The sequence below is a fragment of the Artemia franciscana genome, chromosome 17 (assembly GCF_032884065.1).
Source record: "Artemia franciscana chromosome 17, ASM3288406v1, whole genome shotgun sequence".
Taxonomy (NCBI): Eukaryota; Metazoa; Arthropoda; class Branchiopoda; order Anostraca; family Artemiidae; genus Artemia; species Artemia franciscana.
Window position 1 is genome coordinate 27,501,584 of NC_088879.1, and position 26,933 is coordinate 27,528,516.

General features: G+C 31.8%; 1 protein-coding gene across 6 annotated transcripts in view; it reads left to right on the top strand.

Annotated features, from left to right (window-relative positions):
- The window catches only part of LOC136038089 (adenosylhomocysteinase-like 1), a 129,040-nt gene that overhangs the window by 51,595 nt on the left and 50,512 nt on the right, over positions 1-26,933 (top strand). For 3 of the 6 annotated variants that reach the window (XM_065721090.1, XM_065721092.1, XM_065721091.1), the window contains 3 exons: positions 14,647-14,758; positions 22,763-22,912; positions 24,950-25,050. In XM_065721090.1, coding sequence (XP_065577162.1) covers positions 14,647-14,758; positions 22,763-22,912; positions 24,950-25,050 — 363 coding nt within the window. Of the gene's footprint in view, positions 1-12,423; positions 12,560-14,646; positions 14,759-22,762; positions 22,913-24,949; positions 25,051-26,933 lie in introns of those variants that run through there. The other 3 variants (XM_065721094.1, XM_065721089.1, XM_065721095.1) reach the window with 2 other exon arrangements.

The following is a 26,933-nucleotide window of genomic DNA, read 5'->3' on the forward strand; positions in this document are numbered from 1 at the left end:
ATATACAACATTCTTTGCTGTCCCATTGTCTGTGCATATAAATAGATTGTCAGGTTTACCGACTCTTGAACATGCAACATATAATGGTCCATGGGAAAACAATCCGTATTCAGATCTATACCTCATGATTCTAATGATAGCCCTTGAGCTTTGTTGATGGTGATTGCTAATCGACCATTCCCTGAGTCGCCATCGTCATTTATATATCCCCCTGTGCACCCTGGCGTCCCCTTTGTAGTTATGTCCCTGTGTCCCGGTCGTCATTTATATTCCCTGTGTCCCGGTCGTCATTTGTGTCCCGGTGTTCCAGTCTGTGATTTCTCTTTGAGTGTCCCGGGCGTCATTTATATTCCTTGTGTCCCGGTGTCCCGGTCGTCCTTTTTATCCCCCTGTGCCCCCCGGCGTCCCCATTGTAGTTGTGTCCCTGTGTCCCGGTCGTCATTTATATTCCCTGTGTCCCGGTCGTCATTTGTATCCCGGTGTCCCGGTCTGTATATACATCCGTTTTTTAGTTTTGTTTTTCTCCTTTATTTTTTTCCTTTTTTCTTTTTTTTCCTTTTTAGTTTATTTAGATTTTTAGATTTTTTAGTTATTTTATTAGTTTTTAGTTTTTTTGTAGTTTTTACCATTTTTTTAGTTTTTTTTTTACTTATGTCCTGGTCGTCATTTATACTCCCTGTGTCCCGGTCGTCATTTGTGTCTCGGTGCTTTGTTGATTGCTAATTTATATTATATTTATATTTATATTTTTTATATTTATTAATATTTTTTTAGTTTTCTTTTTCTCTTATTTTTCAGTTTTTTCCTTTTTTTAGTTTTTTCTTTTTTAGTTTTTAGTTTTTTTTTGTTTTTTACCTTTTTTTAGTTTTTTTTTTAGTTTTTTAGCTTTTTTAGTTTTTTTATTAGTTTTTAGTTTTTTTTTAGTTTTTGCCTTTTTTAAGTTTTTTCAGTTTTTTTTAGTTTTTAGTTTTTTACCTTTTTTTAGTTTTTTTTAGTTTTTTAGCTTTTTTAGTTTTTTTTCTTTTTATTTTTTTTTGTAGTTTTTACCTTTTTTAGTTTTTTTTCTTCTTTTGTATTAGTGTGAAATAATTCAGACGTCATATGCGGACAAACACGACGTCACTCGACAGACAGACAGACAGACATAACCCACAAACAACTTATTTTTATATATATTAAATTCATATTTTTTTAGTTTTCTTTTTCTCTTTTATTTTTCAGTTTTTTCCTTTTTTTTAGTTTTTTTCTTTTTTAGTTTTTAGTTTTTTTTAGTTTTTTACCTTTTTTTTAGTTTTTTTTAGTTTATTTAGTTTTTTAGTTTTTTTAGTTTTTTTATTAGTTTTTATTTTTTTGTAGTTTTTGCCTTTTTTTATTTTTTTCAGTTATTAGATTTTTACCTTTTTTTAGTTTTTTTTAGTTTTTTAGCTTTTTTAGTTTTTTTTTTCTTTTTAGTTTTTTTTTGTAGTTTTTACCTTTTTTAGTTTTTTTCTTCTTTTGTATTAGTGTGAAATAATTCAGACGTCATATGCGGACAAACATGACGTCACCTGATCCACAGATCCACACACAGACAACTTATTTTTATATATATAGATATATATATATATATATATATATATATATATATATATATATATATATATATATATATATATATATATATATATATATATATATATATATATATATATATATATATATATATATATATATATATATATATACTAGCTGTTGGGGTGGCGCTTCGCGCCACCCCAACACCTAGTTGGTGGGGGCGCTTCGCGCCCCCCCCCCCCAAGCCCCCCCGCGCGCGTAAGTCGTTACGCGCCATATTAGTTACGCGCCATTGTAGTTGTGTCCCTATGTCCCACCTGTGAATATATATATATATATATATATATATATATATATATATATATATATATATATATATATATATATGTTTTTAACTACGTAAAACTTGCGAATATACAACATTCTTTGCTGTCCCATTGTCTGTGCATATAAATAGATTTTCAGGTTTACCGACTCTTGAACATGCAACATATAATGGTCCATGGGAAAACAATCCATATTCAGATCTATACCTCATGATTCTAATGATTGCCCTTGAGCTTTGTTGATGGTGATTGCTAATCGACCATTCCCTGAGTCGCCATCGTCATTTATATATTCCCCTGTGCACCCCGGCGTCCCCTTTGTAGTTATGTCTCTGTGTCCCGGTCGTCATTTATATTCCCTGTGTCCCGGTCGTCATTTGTGTCCCGGTGTTCCAGTCTGTGATTTCTCTTTGAGTGTCCCGGTCGTCATTTATATTCCTTGTGTCCCGGTGTCCCGGTCGTCATTTATATCCCCCTGTGCCCCCCGGCGTCCCCATTGTAGTTGTGTCCCTGTGTCCCGGTCGTCATTTATATTCCCTGTGTCCCGGTCGTCATTTGTATCCCGCTGTCCCGGTCTGTATATACATTCGTTTTTTAGTTTTGTTTTTCTCCTTTATTTTTTTCCTTTTTTCTTTTTTTTCTTTTTTAGTTTATTTAGATTTTTAGATTTTTTAGTTTTTTTATTAGTTTTTAGTTTTTTTGTAGTTTTTACCATTTTTTTAGTTTTTTTAGTTTTTTTTTTTTTTACTTATGTCCTGGTCGTCATTTATACTCCATGTGTCCCGGTCGTCATTTGTGTCTCGGTGCTTTGTTGATTGCTAATTTATATTATATTTATATTTATATTTTTTATATTTATTAATATTTTTTTAGTTTTCTTTTTCTCTTATTTTTCAGTTTTTTCCTTTTTTTAGTTTTTTCTTTTTTAGTTTTTAGTTTTTTTTTGTTTTTTACCTTTTTTTTAGTTTTTTTAGTTTTTTAGCTTTTTTAGTTTTTTTATTAGTTTTTAGTTTTTTTTTTAGTTTTTGCCTTTTTTTAGTTTTTTCAGTTTTTTTTAGTTTTTAGTTTTTTACCTTTTTTTAGTTTTTTTTTAGTTTTATAGCTTTTTTAGTTTTTTTTCTTTTTAGTTTTTTTTGTAGTTTTTACCTTTTTTAGTTTTTTTTCTTCTTTTGTATTAGTGTGAAATAATTCAGACGTCATATGCGGACAAACACGACGTCACTCGACAGACAGACATAACCCACAAACAACTTATTTTTATATATATTTATTCATATTTTTTTAGTTTTCTTTTTCTCTTTTATTTTTCAGTTTTTTCCTTTTTTTTAGTTTTTTTCTTTTTTAGTTTTTAGTTTTTTTTTAGTTTTTTACCTTTTTTTAGTTTTTTTTAGTTTTTTTAGTTTTTTAGCTTTTTTAGTTTTTTTATTAGTTTTTATTTTTTTTGTAGTTTTTGCCTTTTTAATTTTTTTCAGTTTTTTTTTAGTTATTAGATTTTTACCTTTTTTTTAGTTTTTTTAGTTTTTTAGCTTTTTTAGTTTTTTTTTCTTTTTAGTTTTTTTTGTAGTTTTTACCTTTTTTAGTTTTTTTCTTTTTTTGTATTAGTGTGAAATAATTCAGACGTCATATGCGGACAAACATGACGTCACCTGATCCACAGATCCACACACAGACAACTTATTTTTATATATATAGATATATATATATATATATATATATATATATATATATATATATATATATATATATATATATATATATATATATATATCTTCTTCTATATATATAAAAATAAGTTGTCTGTCTGTGGATCTGTGGATCAGGTGACGTCATGTTTCTGTGTCGGCTGACGTCATGAAATTAGTTGTCGTCATTTTTGTTATGACGTTGCTTAGTATATTGTAAAACACATTAATTTGGTTAATAATATACCATTTAAAACACCAAAATGAACATGCTGGAGTAGTCACTCGGTGAGAGAGGGTGTCAGAACAGAGAATGAAGGACAATTGTACGTTGCATGTTCGAGGTCGGTAAACCTGACAATCTATTTATATGCAGCGACAATTGGACAGCGAAGAATGTTGTATATTCGCAAGTTTTACGCAGTAAATTTGTATTGTATCTATCTATCTATCTATCTATCTATATAAAAACGAGTTGTGTGTATGCATGTTTGTTTGTTTGTAAAAAGAGCTTTTGCATATGACGTCATTATTAGTACATACGGCTTTGTATATGCACAGACAATGGGAAAGCCAAGAATGTTGTATATTCGCAATTTTTACGTAGTTTGAAACACATATATAAATCTATCTATATTCACAGGTGGGACACAGGGACACAACTACAATGGCGCGTAACTAATATGGCGCGTAACGACTTACGCGTGCGGGGGGGCTTGGGGGGGGGGGGGGGCGCGAAGCGCCCCACCAACTACCCCAACAGCTAGTATATATATATATATATATATATATACTAGCTGTACTAGCACCCCAACACCTAGTTGGTGGGGGCGCTTCGCGCCCCCCCAAGCCCCCCCGCGCGCGTAAGTCGTTACGCGCCATAATAGTTACGCGCCATTGTAGTTGTGTCCCTATGTCCCACCTGTGAATATAGATAGATAGATATATATATATATATATATATATATATATATATATATATATATATATATATATATATATATATATATATATATATATATATATATATATATATATATATATATATATATATATATATATATGGTTTTAACTACGTAAAACTTGCGAATATACAACATTCTTTGCTGTCCCATTGTCTTTGCATATAAATAGATTGTCAGGTTTACCGACTCTTGAACATGCAACATATAATGGTCCATGGGAAAACAATCTGTATTCAGATCTATACCTCATGATTCTAATGATTGCCCTTGAGCTTTGTTGATGGTGATTGCTAATCGACCATTCCCTGTTCCGGTGTCCCGGTCGTCATTTATATCCCCCTGTTTCCCCCGGTGTCCCCGTTGTAGTTGTGTCCCTGTGTCCCGGTCGTCATTTATATTCCCTGTGTCCCGGTCGTCATTTGTATCCCGGTGTCCCGGTCTGTATATACATTCGTTTTTTAGTTTTGTTTTTCTCCTTTATTTTTTTCCTTTTTTTTTCTTTTTTAGTTTATTTAGATTTTTAGATTTTTTAGTTTTTTTATTAGTTTCTAGTTTTTTTTTTCTTTTTAGTTTTTTTGTAGTTTTTACCTTCTTTTTAGTTTTGTTAGTTTTTTTTTTTACTTATGTCCTGGTCGTCATTTATACTCCCTGTGTCCCGGTGCTTTGTTGATTGCTAATCGAACATTCCTTTTGTCTCGTCATTTATTTTTTTCTTTTTTAGTTCTTTTAGTTTTTACCTTTTTTAGTTTTTTTTAGTTTTTTAGATGAAAATTTTTTTTAGTTTTTTCCTTTTTTTCTTTTTAGTTTTTTATTGGTTTTTACCTTTATTTTAGCTTATTTTTCAGTTTTTTCCTTTTTTTTAGTTTTTTTTTTATTTTTTATTTTTTTTTAGTTTTTTACCTTTTTTTAGTTTTTTTATTTTTTTTTTAGTTTTTTAGCTTTTTTACTTTTTTTTATCAGTTTTTAGTTTTTTTTGTAGTTTTTGCCTTTTTTTAGTTTTTTCAGTTTTTTTTTTAGTTTTTTATTGGTTTTTACCTTTATTTAGCTTATTTTTCAGTTTTTTCCTTTTTTTTAGTTTTTTTTAGTTTTTAGTTTTTTTAGTTTTTTACCTTTTTTTAGTTTTTTTAGTTTTTTAGCTTTTTTATTTTTTTATTAGTTTTTAGTTTTTTTTGTAGTTTTTGCCTTTTTTTAGTTTTTTTAGTTTTTTAGCTTTTTTATTAGTTTTTAGTTTTTTTGTAGTTTTTGCCTTTTTTTAGTTTTTTTCTTTTTAGTTTTTTTGTAGTTTTTACTTTCTTTTTAGTTTTGTTAGTTTTTTTTTTACTTATGTCCTGGTCGTCATTTATACTCCCTGTGTCCCGGTGCTTTGTTGATTGCTAATCGAACATTCCTTTTGTCCTGGTCGCTTTCTCTTTGAGTGTCGTCATTTATTTTTTTCTTTTTTAGTTCTTTTAGTTTTTACCTTTTTTAGTTTTTTTTAGTTTTTTAGATGAAAATTTTTTTTTAGTTTTTTCCTTTTTTTCTTTTTAGTTTTTTATTGGTTTTTACCTTTATTTTAGCTTATTTTTCAGTTTTTTCCTTTTTTTATTTTTTTTTTATTTTTTATTTTATTTAGTTTTTTACCTTTTTTTAGTTTTTTTAAGTTTTTTTAGTTTTTTAGCTTTTTTACTTTTTTTATTAGTTTTTAGTTTTTTTGTAGTTTTTGCCTTTTTTTAGTTTTTTCAGTTTTTTTTTTAGTTTTTTATTGGTTTTTACCTTTATTTTAGCTTATTTTTCAGTTTTTTCCTTTTTTGTAGTTTTTTTTTAGTTTTTAGTTTTTTTAGTTTTTTACCTTTTTTTAGTTTTTTTAGTTTTTTAGCTTTTTTATTTTTTTTATTAGTTTTTAGTTTTTTGTAGTTTTTGCCTTTTTTTAGTTTTTTTAGTTTTTTAGCTTTTTTATTAGTTTTTAGTTTTTTTTGTAGTTTTTGCCTTTTTTTAGTTTTTTTAGTTTTTTAGCTTTTTTTTTTATTAGTTTTTAGTTTTTTTTGTAGTTTTTGCCTTTTTTTAGTTTTTTCAGTTTTGACGTCACCTGATCCAGTTTTTTCAGGTGACGTCACCTGATCCATCCACAGACAGACAGACAGACAACTTATTTTTATATATATAGATATATATATATATATATATATATATATATATATATATATATATATATATATATATATATATATATATATATATATATATATATATATATATATATATATATATATATATATATGGCGCGAAGTGCCACCCCAACACCTAGTTGGTGGGGGCGCTTCGCGCCCCCCCCAAGCCCCCCCGCGCGCGTAAGTCGTTACGCGCCATAATAGTTACGCGCCATTGTAGTTGTGTCCCTATGTCCCACCTGTGAATATAGATAGATATATATATATATGGTTTTAACTACGTAAAACTTGCGAATATACAACATTCTTTGCTGTCCCATTGTCTTTGCATATAAATAGATTGTCAGGTTTACCGACTCTTGAACATGCAACATATAATGGTCCATGGGAAAACAATCTGTATTCAGATCTATACCTCATGATTCTAATGATTGCCCTTGAGCTTTGTTGATGGTTATTGCTAATCGACCATTCCCTGTCCCGGTGTCCCGGTCGTCATTTACATCCCCCTGTTTCCTCCCGGTGTCCCCGTTGTAGTTGTGTCCCTGTGTCCCGGTCGTCATTTATATTCCCTGTGTCCCGGTCGTCATTTGTATCCCGGTGTCCCGGTCTGTATATACATTCGTTTTTTAGTTTTGTTTTTCTCCTTTATTTTTTTCCTTTTTTTTTTCTTTTTTAGCTTATTTAGATTTTTAGATTTTTTAGTTTTTTTATTAGTTTTTAGTTTTTTTTTCTTTTTAGTTTTTTTGTCCCGGTCGTCATTTATATCCATCCCCCTGTTTCCCCCGGTGTCCCCGTTGTAGTTGTGTCCCTGTGTCCCGGTCGTCATTTATATTCCCTGTGTCCCGGTCGTCATTTGTATCCCGGTGTACCGGTCTGTATATACATTCGTTTTTTAGTTTTGTTTTTCTCCTTTATTTTTTTCCTTTTTTTTTCTTTTTTAGTTTATTTAGATTTTTAGATTTTCTAGTTTTTTTATTAGTTTTTAGTTTTTTTTTCTTTTTAGTTTTTTTGTAGTTTTTACCTTCTTTTTAGTTTTGTAATTTTTTTTTTACTTATGTCCTGGTCGTCATTTATACTCCCTATGTCCCGGTGCTTTGTTGATTGCTAATCGAACATTCCTTTTGTCCTGGTCGCTTTCTCTTTGAGTGTCGTCATTTATTTTTTTCTTTTTTAGTTCTTTTAGTTTTTACCTTTTTAGTTTTTTTTAGTTTTTTAGATGAAATTTTTTTTTAGTTTTTTCCTTTTTTTCTTTTTAGTTTTTATTGGTTTTTACCTTTATGTTAGCTTATTTTTCAGTTTTTTCCTTTTTTTTTAGTTTTTTTTTATTTTTTATTTTTTTTAGTTTTTTACCTTTTTTTAGTTTTTTTAGTTTTTTTAGTTTTTTTAGTTTTTTAGCTTTTTTACTTTTTTTATTAGTTTTTAGTTTTTTGTAGTTTTTGCCTTTTTTTAGTTTTTTCAGTTTTTTTTTTAGTTTTTTATTGGTTTTTACCTTTATTTTAGCTTATTTTTCAGTTTTTTCCTTTTTTTTAGTTTTTTTTAGTTTTTAGTTTTTTTAGTTTTTTACCTTTTTTAGTTTTTTTAGTTTTTTTAGTTTTTTAGCTTTTTTATTTTTTTTATTAGTTTTTAGTTTTTTTTGTAGTTTTTGCCTTTTTTTAGTTTTTTTAGTTTTTTAGCTTTTTTATTAGTTTTTAGTTTTTTTTTGTAGTTTTTGCCTTTTTTTAGTTTGACAACTTATTTTTATATATATAGATAGTTTTTTTTTTTTTTACTTATGTCCTGGTCGTCATTTATTACTCCCTGTGTCCCGGTGCTTTGTTGATTGCTAATCGAACATTCCTTTTGTCCTGGTCGCTTTCTCTTTGAGTGTCGTCATTTATTAGTTTTTTCCTTTTTTTCTTTTTAGTTTTTATTGGTTTTTACCTTTATTTTAGCTTATTTTTCAGTTTTTTCCTTTTTTTTAGTTTTTTTTATTTTTTATTTTTTTTAGTTTTTTACCTTTTTTTAGTTTTTTTAGTTTTTTTAGTTTTTAGCTTTTTTACTTTTTTTATTAGTTTTTAGTTTTTTTTTGTAGTTTTTGCCTTTTTTTAGTTTTTTCAGTTTTTTTTTAGTTTTTTATTGGTTTTTACCTTTATAGTTTTTTTAGTTTTTAGCTTTTTTATTTTTTTTTATTAGTTTTTAGTTTTTTTTTGTAGTTTTTGCCTTTTTTTAGTTTTTTCAGTTTGACGTCACCTGATCCAGTTTTTTCAGGTGACGTCACCTGACTCATCCACACATTTTAGTTTTTTCAGTTTTTTTTTAGTTTTTTATTGGTTTTTACCTTTATAGTTTTTTTAGTTTTTTAGCTTTTTTATTTTTTTTTATTAGTTTTTAGTTTTTTTTGTAGTTTTTGCCTTTTTTTAGTTTTTTCAGTTTTGACGTCACCTGATCCAGTTTTTTCAGGTGACGTCACCTGACTCATCCACACATCCACAGACAGACAACTTATTTTTATATATATAGATATATATATATATATATATATATATATATATATATATATATATATATATATATATATATATATATATATATATATATATATATATATATATATATATATATATATATATATATATACTATATCTATTATATATCTATACACACTATATCACATATATATATATATATATATACATATATACATATCTATGGGACACAACTACAATTGCGTGTAACTAATATGGCGCGTAACGACTTATGCGCGGGGGGTGCTTGGGGGCACGTAGCGGCCCCACCAACCAGGTGTTGGAGTGGCGCAAAGTGCCACAAACATGACTGACGTCATGTTTGTCGACTGACGTCGTTATAAGGATTGAGCATTTTACCGTCATGAAGTTGTTTGTCGACGGACGTCATGTTTGTCGACTGACGAAATTACAGACCGGGACACCGGGACACAAATGACGACCGGGACACCGAGACACAGGGAATATAAATAACGAACGGGACACTCAAAGAGAAATTACAGACTGGGACACCAGGACACAAATAATTACCGGGACACAGGGAATATAAATGACGACCGGGACACAGGGACACGATTTACGTTATGTTCTAGATTTTTTTTATAGTTTATCTAATTCACAATCGAAACTTCTATTGATTCAGCTTTCCATGATTCCCTTTTTTCGCTTACTAGAACGTTGAAGTTAGGAAATGTTGTGATGCTATGACGTTTTTTAGCTTCTCATGTGGGATTCTTATGCAGATCAATGAAAAAGGGAAATGAGAGAAAGAAATTCTCGGACAGTTTTTGTTTTGCTGCCAAATCAAGTTAGAGACTGTAGTTCTGAGACTGAAGAAATGAAGGAAACTCTTTTGCGGTTAGATTTCTATTTGGGACTAAAGGGAGAAAATAAACGTAATTGTGTGGAAACATAGCTCACATCAAGTCAGTTTGGTCAATGATTCATTATAAATTCTCTTTAAAACATTTTCTATAGTGAATAGCCACTCGTTAACGTTTAGTAGATATTTCATTATCTATGTAGGCTATATACGTGCTCTGGAATTATCCAAAGAAGCTGATTTCGAGGAGTAAATTGGATTTGTTAAAAATTCATTGTGTATTTTCTGTTTCAGCAATTTTCTGGTAAAACTTATAAAGAAGAAAATTTTAGAAATTTTAGTGGGAATGGTTAGCTAAGCAAAGAAAAAATCAATAGAAAAGTAAATTCTTGAATTGTAGAACTGCAATGTAGAAATATTTTAGAACCCCTGAAACGAGCACAAATACTGTCTAAATATACAGTATTTTCCGAGTCTAGATCAAGCAAAAAGGAGATGAAATTTCCAGGAACAGAATTATCCTTCTAGGATTTGCGCTCCAAATCATTATTACAATTAATTAGTCAAATGTAGTTATTTATTCAAATGTAGTAATAAATTAATCCTATCTAGTTTATAGTATGTAATTTTTTTTTGTTCGAAAGATTACGGACTTGGAAAGGTTTTTGCCTTTAGTTGTTAGCATTTTATCACCTGTTTAAATATTTAAGATAAGTCTATCTTGCTATTATAAATGATAAACTATACTAACTAGCAATGATGATAACTATTTAAAAAGCAAATAGGGTAGGCAAGGGCGTGGGGGTGTCTTCGAGCTTGCTATTCCCCGAAGTCTGATAATGTTATGACTTTCTATAAACTACTATATTTTCTATATAATTTGCCTATTTTTAGTAGTCATTTCTTCAAACGTAATCCCACTCCTGAAAGAAAATCCTGCATGCAAGCTTGTAAAAAGTCAATTACAAAATCGTAACCCAACAAATAAATCATAAAATAAGCGCTGCGAAATAACAAGATACAAAAATTAGATATAAAAGAGTTCGTTGAAACAGCCTGCAAGTGTAAGTAAGGAGTGACACTTCTCAATAGTAATAGAAAATCTAAAAAACAGAGTTTTGATAACAATAGGGCTAATCCTACTGGCCTGAGAAAATTTGTTCTAATTTTTGAAAAAAGGGGAAAACCCGCAAAACGCTTAGTGATCTTAATGAAAACCACACCACCAGATTCACCGCATCAGAGAACTCTACCGTGGAGGTTTCAAGCTCCTATATATAAAAATAAGGAATTTTGCATTTTTCGCCTGAAGAAAGATGGCGGATGCCAGTTTATTTTATTTTATTTTTTTCCGGAGTGATCGTATCGAACCAGTTATCCTAGAAGATTCTAGGAGAAGGCTTATTTTTATCGGGAATTGAAAGTTCTAGTGCTCTTTTTAAGTAACCAAAAAGATTGGATAGCATCTAGCCCCTCCTCCCACGCCTTTGTTCCTCAAAGTTGTCCGATCAAAATTGAGATTGCTGTTTTGTTCAGCATAACTGAATTGCTCAATAAATATGGCTTTGGGGATAACATGACTCCACCCCCCCCCCCTCTCTGCAGGCCCTGGGGAAAAGGCTGTAAGTTTCGAAACTTACCCATTGTTTACATATAGTATTTGATATTGAGAAGTATACAGACATCACAGACGTTCTACAAATGAAGGATGAAAGATTTCTAAGGATTGTCCTTTCTGGCCAACGCCAACCGTCTAGGGTCAAATGAAAAGCAGGTCGTCTCGGGTTGGGGTGGGAAGATATCGTAAGGATAGATTTAAGGGAAATGGGAACTTCCGGGAGAGTCTAAGGGGGAGAATGAATAGATTGGAATGGAGGAGGAGCGTGCGTAGATGTGTTGGCCTCGGGCGGCTTGGCACTGCAGTGAGTTGTTAGTAGTAGTAGTAGTAGTAGTAGAAGCAGTAGATATCTAGTGTAAGCTAAGTTTAATGGGAGTATATAGACCATCGCTTCCCAATGTGCGTTCTACTGCCGTCTGAGGGGATCCAGTTATTTTGCTTTTTTTCCTTTGGATCTTGGACAAATATGGCTTAAGCGGGGTGATTGCCGGTTTTTGCCTAATAACAAGATAGATGAGCTAACAATTTTGGGAATATATGATGCAGAAATTAGATGAAACTGAATGGTATTATAGTCAGACATTCATGGATTGAAAATTATACTTTAGTAAACAAGACAATTATCAATTCAAACGTTGAGGGGAAAGCAAAATATAAGTTTGACTGCCATTCAAAACTGTATTTTAGCCCAATTTTCGTGCATTCTGTGTTTATCTGTGCATTGGAACATTGACAATGCTGTCAGGCATTCATGGAGTCAAAATCATTCGTTATAATCAAAGATATTTGTTAGTTAAATTAAGCTAGCTATGATGAGAAACTGGTTGCTAGAAGCATCACGTGCTTCAGTTCATTAAGTAACATCATGTTTCTTAAATAACATCTTCGCGGTTTAGTGTGGAAAATGGTACCATGAAACATCAAGTGAGATTTAAACGTACGTTGTTTTGATTTCTTTTTTTTTGGGGGGGGGGGGTATATTTTATTTCCAGTCATTGAGAAAAAACTAAGTTATTTTTGTAGTATTGGGTAATTTATCAGGATAATGACATAGTTTAGCATTGCTGCAATAAGCCCTCACAAAAAACCAAGTTTTTCTGTTAAAAGAAAATGGTGGATTCGAAATTTAAAGCGAGCAGAATTTACTTTAAATAAGATTTCAAATCTTAAACGAGCAAAAAATCACAATTATAAAGTTGCTGTCATCCCTCCCTCCCCCAGAAGCTATAATGTCATTCGTGCTTTACTTAAAACTATGATGAAACCGCTTCTATGGAAAGGTTTTTTTAGTCCATTGCTTTTTGAACACATTTGAAAGAGATGGATTTGAAAGGAAAATGAAAATGACAGTAAGTTATTTTTAAGACGATGAAGCCTTTGTGTTTTTCTAAGCTGAGAAAACTTTTTTCTTCAACATATTGAAGAGCGAACTACTTTTTCGAAGTTTTTGTTCTTTTACTAAGACTTACAAACTAATTATAATTGCCTACTGGATCACTCTATATAAAAAAAAAACATGGGAAACGAAACCAAGAAATGCGTTTTTAATCGTAAAAAAAAACTTTTATCGTAACGTAAAATACTTTACTGGTGCCCAGCTGAATTTATAAAAAATAAGAAAGCACGTCTTATTGAAATATCACTGGCTTTCAAATGAGCCCCTAACCGATTTCTATAATGTCCCCCCCCCCAATTTGTGTCAGAAAAAGTTAAAAAGGACACGTTAGTGATACAGAGGCTAAGGCATAATTTTCTCGCGTTTCTAAGGGTTGGGGGTGGGGTGTTAGGATAAAATCTTCGTTTAAAGGTTCTTGGAGTGAAAATTTCAATGGTATGCCCTTTTATTTCTGTCTGCCACTGTTTTGAAGGTTTTCAAGCTCTTCGAAATCCTCATAAATATGTTTTCTCCATTACTTTTCACTTCCAAGTTTAACATGGTAATAGTTACCATCACTGGATCAATCAGGCGCAGATTTTTTTACAGCTGAAAATTTACTTAGAAACGCGCTGTTTAATTGTCGGTTACTATGAGCTGTGGTTTTCTCTTTACTAGACTAGATTGCAGGTATTGCCCTAGCCATCATATAAATTCATTATCTTTAGTTGCAAAATCATCATCACTTCTATGCTTTTGTTATAGATGTAACATTTCAAGTCTATATAAAAAGGATAAGGATCCTCCAGAGTCATTACTGGTGCATAGGGTGTTGAATCAATGTTTCAGGTCGTGGCTCTTTTTTACAGGGACAAGTAGCAAGCCTGTCGCCCAACCTTGCTGTAGCAGGGATGGATCCCTGGGCCGTGTATGACCAATTACGTGTGATCAGTTCACTGTACAGCGATAGGGTTTCAGGGATGTATATTTGTGGCATAATATCATGAATGGAGGTCAATTTTTCTTTTTTTGAATTACAAAGATCGACGTATATCACCGTAGTTACAAACCACTTATAATCTTGGTCAGAGCTATAAGCTCTAACCAAACCAATTCACCAAATTGTAGGGGGGGAAGGATTTTTTGTTTAAAACATGTCAAATTTGGAGATGCAAAAAAAAATGTTTTCCAAAATCTTTGGGGGAGTTTTTGTCGTGTGTGTTTGTTTTTTTTTTAATGAAAATATCAAAACAAGGTATTCTTCGAAATCTAGTGGGGAAATTGCCCCCTTTCCAATTTATGCTCCTGGATATGTGGTGATATGGCACAGCAGTTATCATCCAGTTTTGTTGCCATTTTTTATTTCACTGAGAAATCTCAGTATAAAATTAAAAAACTTCAGACTGAACTAAATATTTAAACAACTAAAATAATTTTTGTGTCATTAAGCAGGAAATTCGGTTCTTGTTTGTAACTTAAATCACAGACTTCGCGCAACCTTAACGTCGAGTTACTATTTCATGATCAGAAGACTTCAGATACGGTATATATCTAGTTCTAGTGTATCAATATACAAATTATTTACGGAGTTTTATTGTGTTATGTCGTTTTATTCTTATGCCTAAACCTTACGGAATTTGTTTTTATAGAAAGGTGATCGGTTATATCGTGGGGAACGATACAAAAGACGTACTAGTGTTGGCAGTACAGCTAATAAAAAAAGTGATCGTCGATCGTCTGTGATTTCATCTTCTTCTTCTTGTGAGCGTCTGATATTTCTTATATTATGCATGCTACGTTTACTAAGCTGTTATTGCTTAATGTGATGTAGTTAAGCGTTGCCTTTTCTTCGAGGAAAGTCAAATTCTGTCAAAGTTTTTCATTATAAATGATGAAGCATAAAATTCGGATATTTTCAGTATTTCCTATGCGGCTAGATAGACTATGATCTGGTAAAACGCAGTTGAAATTGATTTTTTTTTGGTCAAACTTCCTATTTGACCCCTTCTCTTTTCCTTGCTTCTTAGCCTATTCCCACTCCATCTCCGTGCCTCAATATTGTACAGAACAACATAGTTCTTAACCCTTGGGTATAAAGTGACGAGACAATTAATGGAGAGTTTTTTATGAAAAGGTATTGTGTCCATTTTAACGTGACTTGCATATTTATTACAAATGAAACTGAATAAACTTTCTGTTTATATTTTTTTTTTCTTTTCTTACTTTAACACTTCGTACTTTTAGATGATATGTTTGATTTCCAAGCTTTGTTTGTATATACCGACTCACCCTCTCGTTCCCAAAATGTGTCAGTCCAAACTGTGAATATTTTTTGTATGCAGTATATTTCAGTTTCCATGTAAAATTAAAGATTTCTAGCCCAGAAATTTATGGAAACAGTTGAAGACACTTGTAACTGCTGAAAAATATTACAGAACGCTTAGAATGTGATGCAAAATGCTATTGCCGTTTGTAGTAAGTCAACTACTAGTATAGTCAAATGTTGTGTCTATAGAAAGATTGATCATTAAAATAGAACATATTGAACGAAAAATTGAGTTTCAAGTTGTCACATTTTGAAGTAAATAAATGAGTAGAAAATGCCCTGGTGTATATTTAAATGAGTATTGAGTATTTAGGTAAAGAATGTCGTTGGCTTCATTTGTTGTCAGTCGTTTCCGAGGTTTGCCTTTTGGGCTCTTTTGGAAAGTTGCCTTTTTGTTTTTAGAGTCACCTGTGTGTACAACACGCCCAAGATATTCCTTCTGCCCTCTCTTATAACGCATGTACATGTTTTTCTTTTGAAGGGGAGGAAAGTGGATATTTATCATTCCTCAAGCCTTTAGAATCGTTGTTGTAAAAAAAATTTGTAGACTTGTTCCTCTATCCCAGAAATACATATGGTAGAGTCGATAAGGCATTATGGAGGTGTGATTTCCCTGATTCATTTGTCTGTGACCTTCTGGGTCCATGGGTTACCTAACATCTGCCAAGAAAACATGGTCTTATGAATGGAAAAACCTTCTTCTGTTCTTAGTTCAAATTCCAGGCATCAGCTGCTTACGGGAGAACATGTAGGGTGTTGTTGTTGAAAAGGTAAAGCTTGAGATGGGAATAAGGTCTTCGTTTTCCAGATATTCCTAATATGGATGTGCCATATGAATTAGGTTCTTTCTGTTATTGCTGTTCTACCACGTCGGTTTGTCGCAAAGTTTAAAAATTCTTTTTTGGCCCCTGATGATTTTAAAGAATACTTTTGGACTAATTTTATTTTATTTTTTTTTTTACATTGGCATGACTCAATATTTATGAATATTCAAATTTAGTATAAACAATTTTCTTGTAAAATAAATTAGCCTCGTTAGTCGAATTTTTCCAGTAATGATTTATTAAATTTGTCAGAGGGTCTTTCGACATTTTTCGTAAGCTTTTCATAGTCTCACTGTCACCTCTACTATAGATCAACTATAAACAATGAAGGGACAAAATCACTATTGCGAAAGTGATTTTGCTCTTCCATGTTTCATTGTCTTTTTCTTCTTGATGAAATATTATTGTTGTCAGTTCGTGTTGGGCTGACCACTTTTAAATCAGTTCCATGAAATCTTTTTAAGTAAAACTTAACGTAATCTGTCGTCACTTTCACAATTTCACTTCTTCCTTTATTTCTTAGATAAACCTGGTTATAATTTAAAAGGCGTAAGTTACTTTATGTAGTATACATTTTGGAGGAGAGCGGACAAACTTAAGATTATCTTTAAAGAGCAGTTACAGTATATATATATATATAAATATATATATATATATATATATATATATATATATATATATATATATATATATATATATATATATATCTATATATATAAAAATAAGTTGTCTGTCTGTCTGTGGATGTGTGGATGGATGTGTCAGGTGACGTCACCTGAAAAAACTGGATCAGGTGACGTCAAAACTGAAAAAACTAAAAAAAGGCAAAAACTACAAAAAAAACTAAAAACTAATAAAAAAAATAAAAAAGCTAAAAAACTAAAAAAACTATAAAGGTAAAAACCAATAAAAAACTAAAAAAAAAACTGAAAAAGCTAAAAAAAGGCAAAAACTACAAAAAAAAACTAAAAACTAATAAAAAAAGTAAAAAAGCTAAAAAACTAAAAAAACTAAAAAAACTAAAAAAAGGTAAAAAACTAAAAAAAATAAAAAATAAAAAAAAACTAAAAAAAGGAAAAAACTGAAAAATAAGCTAAAATAAAGGTAAAAACCAATAAAAAACTAAAAAGAAAAAAAGGAAAAAACTAATAAATGACGACACTCAAAGAGAAAGCGACCAGGACAAAAGGAATGTTCGATTAGCAATCAACAAAGCACCGGGACACAGGGAGTATAAATGACGACCAGGACATAAGTAAAAAAAAAAACTATCTATATATATAAAAATAAGTTGTCAAACTAAAAAAAGGCAAAAACTACAAAAAAAACTAAAAACTAATAAAAAAGCTAAAAAACTAAAAAAACTAAAAAAAAGGCAAAAACTACAAAAAAAACTAAAAACTAATAAAAAAAATAAAAAAGCTAAAAAACTAAAAAAACTAAAAAAACTAAAAAAAGGTAAAAAACTAAAAAAACTAAAAACTAAAAAAAACTAAAAAAAAGGAAAAAACTGAAAAATAAGCTAAAATAAAGGTAAAAACCAATAAAAAACTAAAAAAAAAACTGAAAAAACTAAAAAAAGGCAAAAACTACAAAAAAACTAAAAACTAATAAAAAAAGTAAAAAAGCTAAAAAACTAAAAAAACTAAAAAAACTAAAAAAACTAAAAAAAGGTAAAAAACTAAAAAAAATAAAAAATAAAAAAAAACTAAAAAAAAAGGAAAAAACTGAAAAATAAGCTAACATAAAGGTAAAAACCAATAAAAACTAAAAAGAAAAAAAGGAAAAAACTAAAAAAAATTTTCATCTAAAAAACTAAAAAAAACTAAAAAAGGTAAAAACTAAAAGAACTAAAAAATAAAAAAATAAATGACGACACTCAAAGAGAAAGCGACCAGGACAAAAGGAATGTTCGATTAGCAATCAACAAAGCACCGGGACATAGGGAGTATAAATGACGACCAGGACATAAGTAAAAAAAAAATTAACAAAACTAAAAAGAAGGTAAAAACTACAAAAAAACTAAAAAGAAAAAAAAACTAAAAACTAATAAAAAAACTAAAAAATCTAAAAATCTAAATAAACTAAAAAAGAAAAAAAAGGAAAAAAATAAAGGAGAAAAACAAAACTAAAAAACGAATGTATATACAGACCGGGACACCGGGATACAAATGACGACCGGGACACAGGGAATATAAATGACGACCGGGACACAGGGACACAACTACAACGGGGACACCGGAGGAAACAGGGGGATGTAAATGACGACCGGGACACCGGGACAGGGAATGGTCGATTAGCAATCACCATCAACAAAGCTCAAGGGCAATCATTAGAATCATGAGGTATAGATCTGAATACAGATTGTTTTCCCATGGACCATTATATGTTGCATGTTCAAGAGTCGGTAAACCTGACAATCTATTTATATGCAAAGACAATGGGACAGCAAAGAATGTTGTATATTCGCAAGTTTTACGTAGTTAAAACCATATATATATATATCTATCTATATTCACAGGTGGGACATAGGGACACAACTACAATGGCGCGTAACTATTATGGCGCGTAACGACTTACGCGCGCGGGGGGGCTTGGGGGGGGCGCGAAGCGCCCCCACCAACTAGGTGTTGGGGTGGCGCGAAGCGCCACCCCAACAGCTAGTATATATATATATTGTATACTTATACAGTTACGCAAGCTCATATCTTTTCCGCTGAAGAGTTTTGTGACCTATTGAAGCAGAGCACATCTCCTTGGCTCTGTCTTTGCGCATGGGTCCGTGATGGCCCATGAAATTATCCATATTAAACTTCTAAATATCTTAGGAACTGGAAGCAATCGATATAATTTTCTTTTTCAGTTGGGGGAGTGTGTTCTCAATCTTTCCAAAAAACTTCGGTACTTCTCTATTATATAAAATACACGAGAAGTGAAGTTTGGTGAAAATAAAATGTGATGAAAATAGATGCTCTATTAGAAAAATTGTGAAGGTTATTTGTGAATTACCAAATTGGGAGCTTCAGCGTCGACTGACCGTCTCAAAGACAAAGAAAAGTTCATTATTAACGCGATTTTTGACCTAGTCCATTTTAGTTCATTATTAACGTGATTCTTAAGGACACTGCTTAGTTTGCTTTGTCAGTTAATAGAATATAGTGCCTCGCCATGGATGTTCAATTTAAGATTTGGGATTTGCCAAGGACCGAAAAACAGGCAATTATATTTTTCCAGGATAAGGGGTTGTTGCCCAAGCCAAACAGTGCGTCAATGGACACACCACGACTTTGTACTCTTTCGAGAAGCAACCTTTTGGAAGTGTAACACAGCTTTTTGGGAGCATATTTCCCAGTTGTAATTTTCACAATTTGGCTAATAAAGTATTCTATTTTCATCATTTTTTTGTTTTATTAGTATTAACCAAACTTCACTTCTCGAGTGTGTTTTATATAATAGACAAGTACCAACAATGTCATAAAATACCTTTCTAATTATAAAATTGAAAATCACTGTCATTTCAGGCAAAGCGTCAGAAAATCACTGTGGCAGTTTTACGCAAGATGAATTTTCTATTGAATATGAGCAAAACTTATTTCTATTAAGCCTAAATCTCTGTGGGGGTCTTCTCTTTGTAGAAATTATTTTCAAATGTAATGCATCATCTTTAAATTTTGGTTTTAACTTTAAAATACCTGTAGCGCTATTAGCTGGAGGCAGTAGGTCTATGCGGTGTGGGTTTTGACTTATTTTTGTGGGTCTACTCATAAAAATACTAACCGTTATAAACCAGTTTTTAGCGTCTTGTCAATTTTAGCTGTAAATTAGAATCCACAAAAAAGGTTTTCTGCGGAATTTCTATCTGACGCTTAAGTATTTCCTCGTGGAATCGCTGGTGCACGTAAAATAAAAAAAAACTTAATAAGTGTTTTATTCAATAAAAGGTCGCGAATTGTTTTTGTCAAATGATTTTTGAACTATCATTTAGCATTTCAGTTTTCAGATATTTTCTGTCTTATAACTGGTCTATTATGATTGTTTTTTTTTTGTTTTTTTTTGTCTATGCTCTCTGGTTGAAATATCACTTCTTTTTTTGGTGGTGATTATTTCAGTTCATGTTATATAACCTCATATTAAAGATATCATACGTAGATGATGAAAAGATAAAATGTGCCTCAAAATTTAAAGAGTTTTTTCTGTGTTGATGCGTCAGAATTGAATGAAATTTGGTGATAAATGGTTCATTGTGTTTGAGTGATCGTATTTGAAATTTGAGAATCTTAGGCCTCTCTTATAAATTCCTGAGCCTATGCTCGAAATGACCCCAATTTAACTTTTTGTATTTTTTGAGGCGTGGTGCATCATTTTCATGACTTTCTTACCCAATGACTGATACATAGCTATGGTCCTTCCTTTGATGTAACATTGATTTGGTCCTTGCGAGTAACATTGATCCTCAGACTCTGCGGGCACTTTTTTTTCTTGAGATAGCTCCTAAGGTAAAAACCTGGCAAGCCAAAGTCTGGGAATCGGGGTACCAGTGTCAGAAGCCCTCTCGAGACTGATAATCCATATCACCCAATGTCGAAAAAGGTTTCAGCTGCGAAAGCCTATTCTGCCTTGCTCGATGCGGAACATTATTATAATTGAACATCACTTTTACGCTCTCGCAAATCTTAAATGGTATACTTAAGGACGGACTCCCCTTGTGCCTCGACCAAATTAACTAAACGCTTACTGGGTCGTCCTTTGGGGCTTACAGTACTTTCTATGGATGGAATGAGACTCCCTATGGCCTCTTGCTTTTCAAAATGTTCAATCTGTTTCTGAATTTTTCTCTCTGGTTTCGCACAGCCAAACTGATCCGTGTTATCGTGCTTGATCTACTTGGACGAGCATGTCTCATAGTTGTGTTTGAAACAGCATGTATTTGACCAAATATCCAGTTGAACCCTATTTAGATTCACTGACATTAATTCTACTATATCCCGCGGTATAAGGGAGATAAGTGACTGATAAGGATGTAGCCCTAAAAACACAAGTGGAGACCGTTCTTTTTTCGTCACTCTAATATATTTCTGGCTTAATGCTTTTTGACAAACAAAAAAAAGAAGAAAAAAAAAGAAGTAAACAAAAACCAAAATTGTTCAAAAAAGCTGGATCAGAAATATTTTTCAATTTTAAATGGATTTAGACTCATGTCATGTCATAAGAATTTCTCTGGAGATGGGAAAAAGACTTTCATGCAGTCGCAGTCATATTACTAGAATGATTATATTAAGACATTTCTAGGAAAATGTATATTATTTTCTTTATATCATAAAATAGCTTTCAAAGCCTAAGGAAACTGAACGTATTTGCTTTACTTGGATATAATGTTTGATTGCTGGAATTTTTCGCTAGAATATTTGATTTTGCCACTAATGTTATCTTTTTATCCTCTGAAGCAGCAGTTTCAATTTAACTTTGTAGAATAGACTATTGATCCCTGAAACAAGATCATATGAGGATAATATGACCGAGAAAGAAACGTAAAAAAACCCAGCCACACTTCAAAAAGATGAAAAAAGGAAGTTTCACCGACAGGACATGACTGGTTGAAGACTATCGACAAAGCTTCTGCAATGGAGGCTATGAAGTTTTCCAGTCTTCTAAAAAATATTCCACTGTCCATTAATGTCAAATAGGAGGGAATGTCCCCCCTTCCTACCCATACCCGATCAAAACTCAAGTTGCACGGTTAGAACTACTTAAAACTCTATTGTCCACTAGCACTAGTTCTGACACAAGAAAATGAAATCAATTGACAGCACAGAGTCCACAAAATTCTTTGTTTCTTTTTTTCAGTGCAATGTCCTTTTCGCGTTTTCATTATAGAGCAGATTTAATCATAGAATGCTATAACGTGAATTTAGAGCTGAAAAACATGTGAATGTTTTTCCGGGAAACGTGTATATTCCGAAAAATATGCAAACATCAGAAATGAATCCTACGATCCATAAGCTTTTTGCAATAGATTTTCGTAATTTTTGGCGATCAGTAGGCAATTGTAATTATTAAAAGCACTTATTGAAACCTATTTCAATTAATTACTCGCTTATTTTGCTTAATCAATAAACTGTAATTCGTCCTTTTACATAGAAAATTATTTGTGTATGTACCTGTCAAAATAAGGTAACGACATTTTGGTTGGTTTCTAAGGTTCTATAGTGCAAGATTTTTTTTTTGAAAGAAATTATTTTATGTTCAAATCATGTTCAGTAGAGCAGAACAATTGCGCTTATTCAAAAAAATTTTGCAATTGATTGCTGTAAGCTCTGTTGAACGCGGGTAAAATGATTGCAGGTCAGGGAACTTCACTCCACCAAAATTAGAATGACATCTTCAACGGACAAACTAAGAATGTCTGAATAAATGCATGCTCTTGATACGCTGCTAAAATAAAAAGGTGACGTACTCTCTAAGACATATGGTAACAGCAAATCATTATTAAAGCTCCATATGCCAACTCAAACTTAGAAATTTCCGTAGAAACGTAGAGTTAATGTAGAAAGTTCCGTATGCTGACTCAAACATTGCACCAAGTCTTTTTCTCACAATATTTCTGTCTGATTTCAGCTTCGTACACTGGCAGTAGCTCTGATGAGGAAGATGAAGTCCCACCTCGTGAAAAGGATCAGAAAAACTCGAAGGGAAGCTCAGATTTTTGTGTCAAAAATATTCAACTCGCACCAGTTGGACGAAAAGAAATAGAAATTGCGGAACAAGGTTTGCTGCTTTACTGAACATTTTTTTTCTCTCGAAAAATAAGAAAAAAGAGTGAACTAGCAATGTTAAGAACATTGAAATAGTCGATTCGTTTGTAGTGCCCTTAACTTACATAAAAGATAAAAAGAAATGAGAAATATGACAAAAACCAGTGACATGCTCTTTTTTCTTTCAATTTATATTCTTTTTTTCTATTCTAAGGCTATTTATCAAGAAATGCCTGATTTCTGGAAGAAATCAGGCAAAGTTTGCTACTTTACTGAAAACAAGGTTTGCTACTTTACTGAAAATTTTTATTTTTTTTCGAAAAATAAAAGGAAAAAAGAGTAAACTAGCAATGTGCAGAACATTGAAATAATTGTTTTTTTTTGCAGTGCCCTTAACTTACATAAATAAATAAATGAGAAATGTGGCAAAAATCAGTAACATACTCTTTTTTCTTTCAGTTTATATGCTTTTTTTCTGTTTTAAGGCTATTTATCAAGAAATGCCTGATTTCTGGAAGATATTCAATTTTGATGCGTTTGCGGCGATATTTTTGCTAAAAATATGGTGTAAAATGGTCCAATATAAATTCGACAAATATTTAGACAAAGACAAAAGAGTGTATCTAAATCAAGTTTTTTTTCTGGTTTTTCTCGTGACCAAAATTCGATCTTATGGGACTGTTCCAGTCTTATTTCTTCATAGTGAGTCTATTCTGAACATCATACCCCCCCCCTACGTTTGAGCTTTCAAAGCCCTATTTCCGTGCTGCTGCGTGCACCCCTCATATGGTGGCGCTTTGGATTGTTCAAGATGAAATAAAAACTGTTAGCATTTATGCTGTATTTTTTTTTTTTAAACAAGAAAATACTTACAATAAGCTGCGTCGAAGGTTTAGAAAAGTCCACTTTGGATCATTTAAATATTTGAGGTATGCTTGCTGTACACATGATTGACTTTTCGATAGGTTTTTCTTGAATTCGGTAATCAGACCGGGCCTTTATTATTTTCCTTGGTAGAATATCACTGCAAGTTTTAAAAGCAGGCACTTGGAAGGCAAAAGCCACTATGGTTTCAACACTTTCGAACTTACCCTATGTCAAGCACGCATGACGGAACAAAATTTTGCTACAATGAGCCCGTCCTCAAAACCTTGAGATTCGTACGATTCCTTTATTTACATCAAATTATTTTGGAGGGGGAGATATGGTCCAAGTCTTGTCAAAACTGCAATGGAGTCGTGATTTATAAGGTCACTACAGAAAACTACAATAAATATAAAATATCAGGATTCTCTTGGGAGTCCCCTCTTGGATCCCCATATCAGGATCCCCTCTTGGTATTATTGATAATGGTACCGAAATGTAATGACCGCAAAAAAGCAAACTGCGTCAAAACCCCAAAAGAAGCGTCAAAACCCCAATCTATATATAAGATTACTATAGAAAACTACAGTACAAATAAACACAAAAAAACCACAGTAAATACAACATATGAGAATTTTCTTGGAGTCCTACATCCTCTCCTGCTGTTAAGATAATTGCACCGAAATGTAATGACTTGTACCTCGAGTTTTGGACTTGGGTATTAGTTATTCTTATACCCTAAGGTCAGGCGAGTAGTAAATCTGAGATAACCGCTTGTACAATATTACGGTATTAGTAGGAGGGTGTAGCTCCTAATGATTAAGCTCGTTTGAAAGGAGTGTTCTACCTTATAAAGACGCTGACGATTTGATCTTTTTGCATAATATTGTGCAGAATTTTGTGCATGGATTTGTCTTGATGATTCCCTTTGAATACTCTCGCAACTAAATTAGAAGTTTTAAAGCCATTTCGTAATAGTAATATATTTTTTTTTTTATCTTTGTATTTTAATTGTGTAAAATATTGCGCAGGATTTTGAACATAGAAATATCTTTATGATTCCCTTTGAATGCTTTCACAATTAAAGTAGAAGTTGTAAAGCCGTTTCGCACTAGTGATATATTGTCTGTCTTAGCATTTTAATAGTTAAAATGCCAATTTTTATTTGATATATGAGTATTTTCAGAAATGCCTGGCATCATGGCTTTAAGGAAAAGAGCTACGTTGGATAAACCACTGAAGGGGGCAAAAGTCGTTGGGTGTACACACATAAATGCCCAAACTGCGGTGAGTTTCTTTTTCAATTCATTCTTATCGCGACTGCAATCCGATCAGGATGAACATGTATTTGGTACAATTCAGTAAGAGCGATGCGGTTCCAGTTCCAGTGATTTTGTTCCTTTTTGTGCTTGTTTGAATCCAGACAAAATACCAGTGTTGTCACCAGCCTTTATATTTATGCACGAATACCATCACTGTCACGCCTGAAGGTCGCCCTGACATTTTCAAACTTCTAAAAGAGCTACCAAAATTCTTTGCTAAGCTGTTCTCAAAGGGAATATCTGTAGGAAAGTTAGATTAAAATCATAAGAAGAAATTCAATAAACATTACTCAGACAAGCCTTTATTACCAAACAAGCTTACCAAACAACTTTTGGTAATTATTTAGATGTAACAGTAACGATATGATTGTCTGGTTTGTACGGAGTTTGAGCTTTAAAACAATTCATTGTACACTATGGAGTCTGGAACAGGGTACAATCTCCTACGACGTGTTTATTACGTACAATAGCTATGTTTAATAAACATTATTTTGAGCAGCTGGTTTGTGCAGTGCCTCACTTACTGGAGTTGCTTTACCTGATTAATTGCTGACCCAGATGTGAGCTTGTGGGCACAGACTACCAAAAATATCAAACTGACACCACAGGAACACAAAAGAAGCAAATCTTTAAAAAAATCTTTAAAAAATGGGATTTTGATACTAATAGATACATCAAAAGAATCGCATTTTAATGCTGATTTTAAATATATAAGTTTCATCAAGTTTAGTCTTGAAGACCAATCAAAAGTTACGAGCCTGAGAATATTTGCCTTATTTTAGAAAATAGGAAGAAACAACCCCTAAAAGTCATTTTTTTTTCTTTAACCCAGGGGTGATCATATCAACCCTAGAATGTTGCAAGAGGGCTCATTATAACGGAAATTAAAAGTTCTAGTGCCCTTTTTAAGTGACCAAAAATATTGAAGGGCACCTAGACCCCCTTCCTTTTTTTCCCAAAGTCAACGGGTCAAAATTCTGAGATAACCATTTTGTTCAGGGTAGTCGAAAAACCTAATAACTATGTCTTTGGGGACGACTTACTCCCTCACAGTCCCCGGGAGAGGGGCTACAAGTTACAAACTTTGACCAGTGTTTACACATAGTAATGGTTATTGGGAAGTGTACAGACGTTTTCAGAAGAATTTTTATTACGCTCTTTTTTTATACTTTTTAAAACAGTAAAAAACTTAAGCGTAAAGAGGGGGCGTTTATGAGGAAGCAGCCCCTTTCATATACGAAGTAATTTCTGTTCGTTTTAGGTTTTAATGCCGCTCCATACTTTCCGTTAAAAAAACTTGTTTTTTTTATTTAATTTCTGAACGTATTTGAATCAATGCATGTTTTGTTTTGGCTCTCCGCAGATGAATAATTAAAACGAAATTTGCATATTTATTTTTTTTTGGCTTAATGGCTTTCTCATTGTTTTGATCGAATGAGTTTGAGAAAATAAGGAGCGGGGGAGGAGGCCTAGTTGCCCACCGATTTTTTGGTTACTTAAAAAGGCAACTAGAACTTTTAATTTTTTACGAATGTTTTTATTAGTAAAAGATAGGCCTATACGTAATTTACAAATTAGCTTACGTAACGTACTTCTGTATTCTCATGTTTTTATTACGTTTATGAGGGGGTTCACCCCCTCGTCAGTACCACGCACTTTACACTAAAGTTTAAATTTTGTCCCAATTTCTTAAGAATGACCCCTGAATCATTAAAGCCGTAGAATAAATAGTTGAAATTACTAAAAATACTTTAGCGTAAAGAGCGGGGTATTAGGAGAAAGTGAGCCCATCATATGCGTGATAATTTCTGTTCGTTTTAAGTTTTAATGCTTCTCCTTACTTTCAGT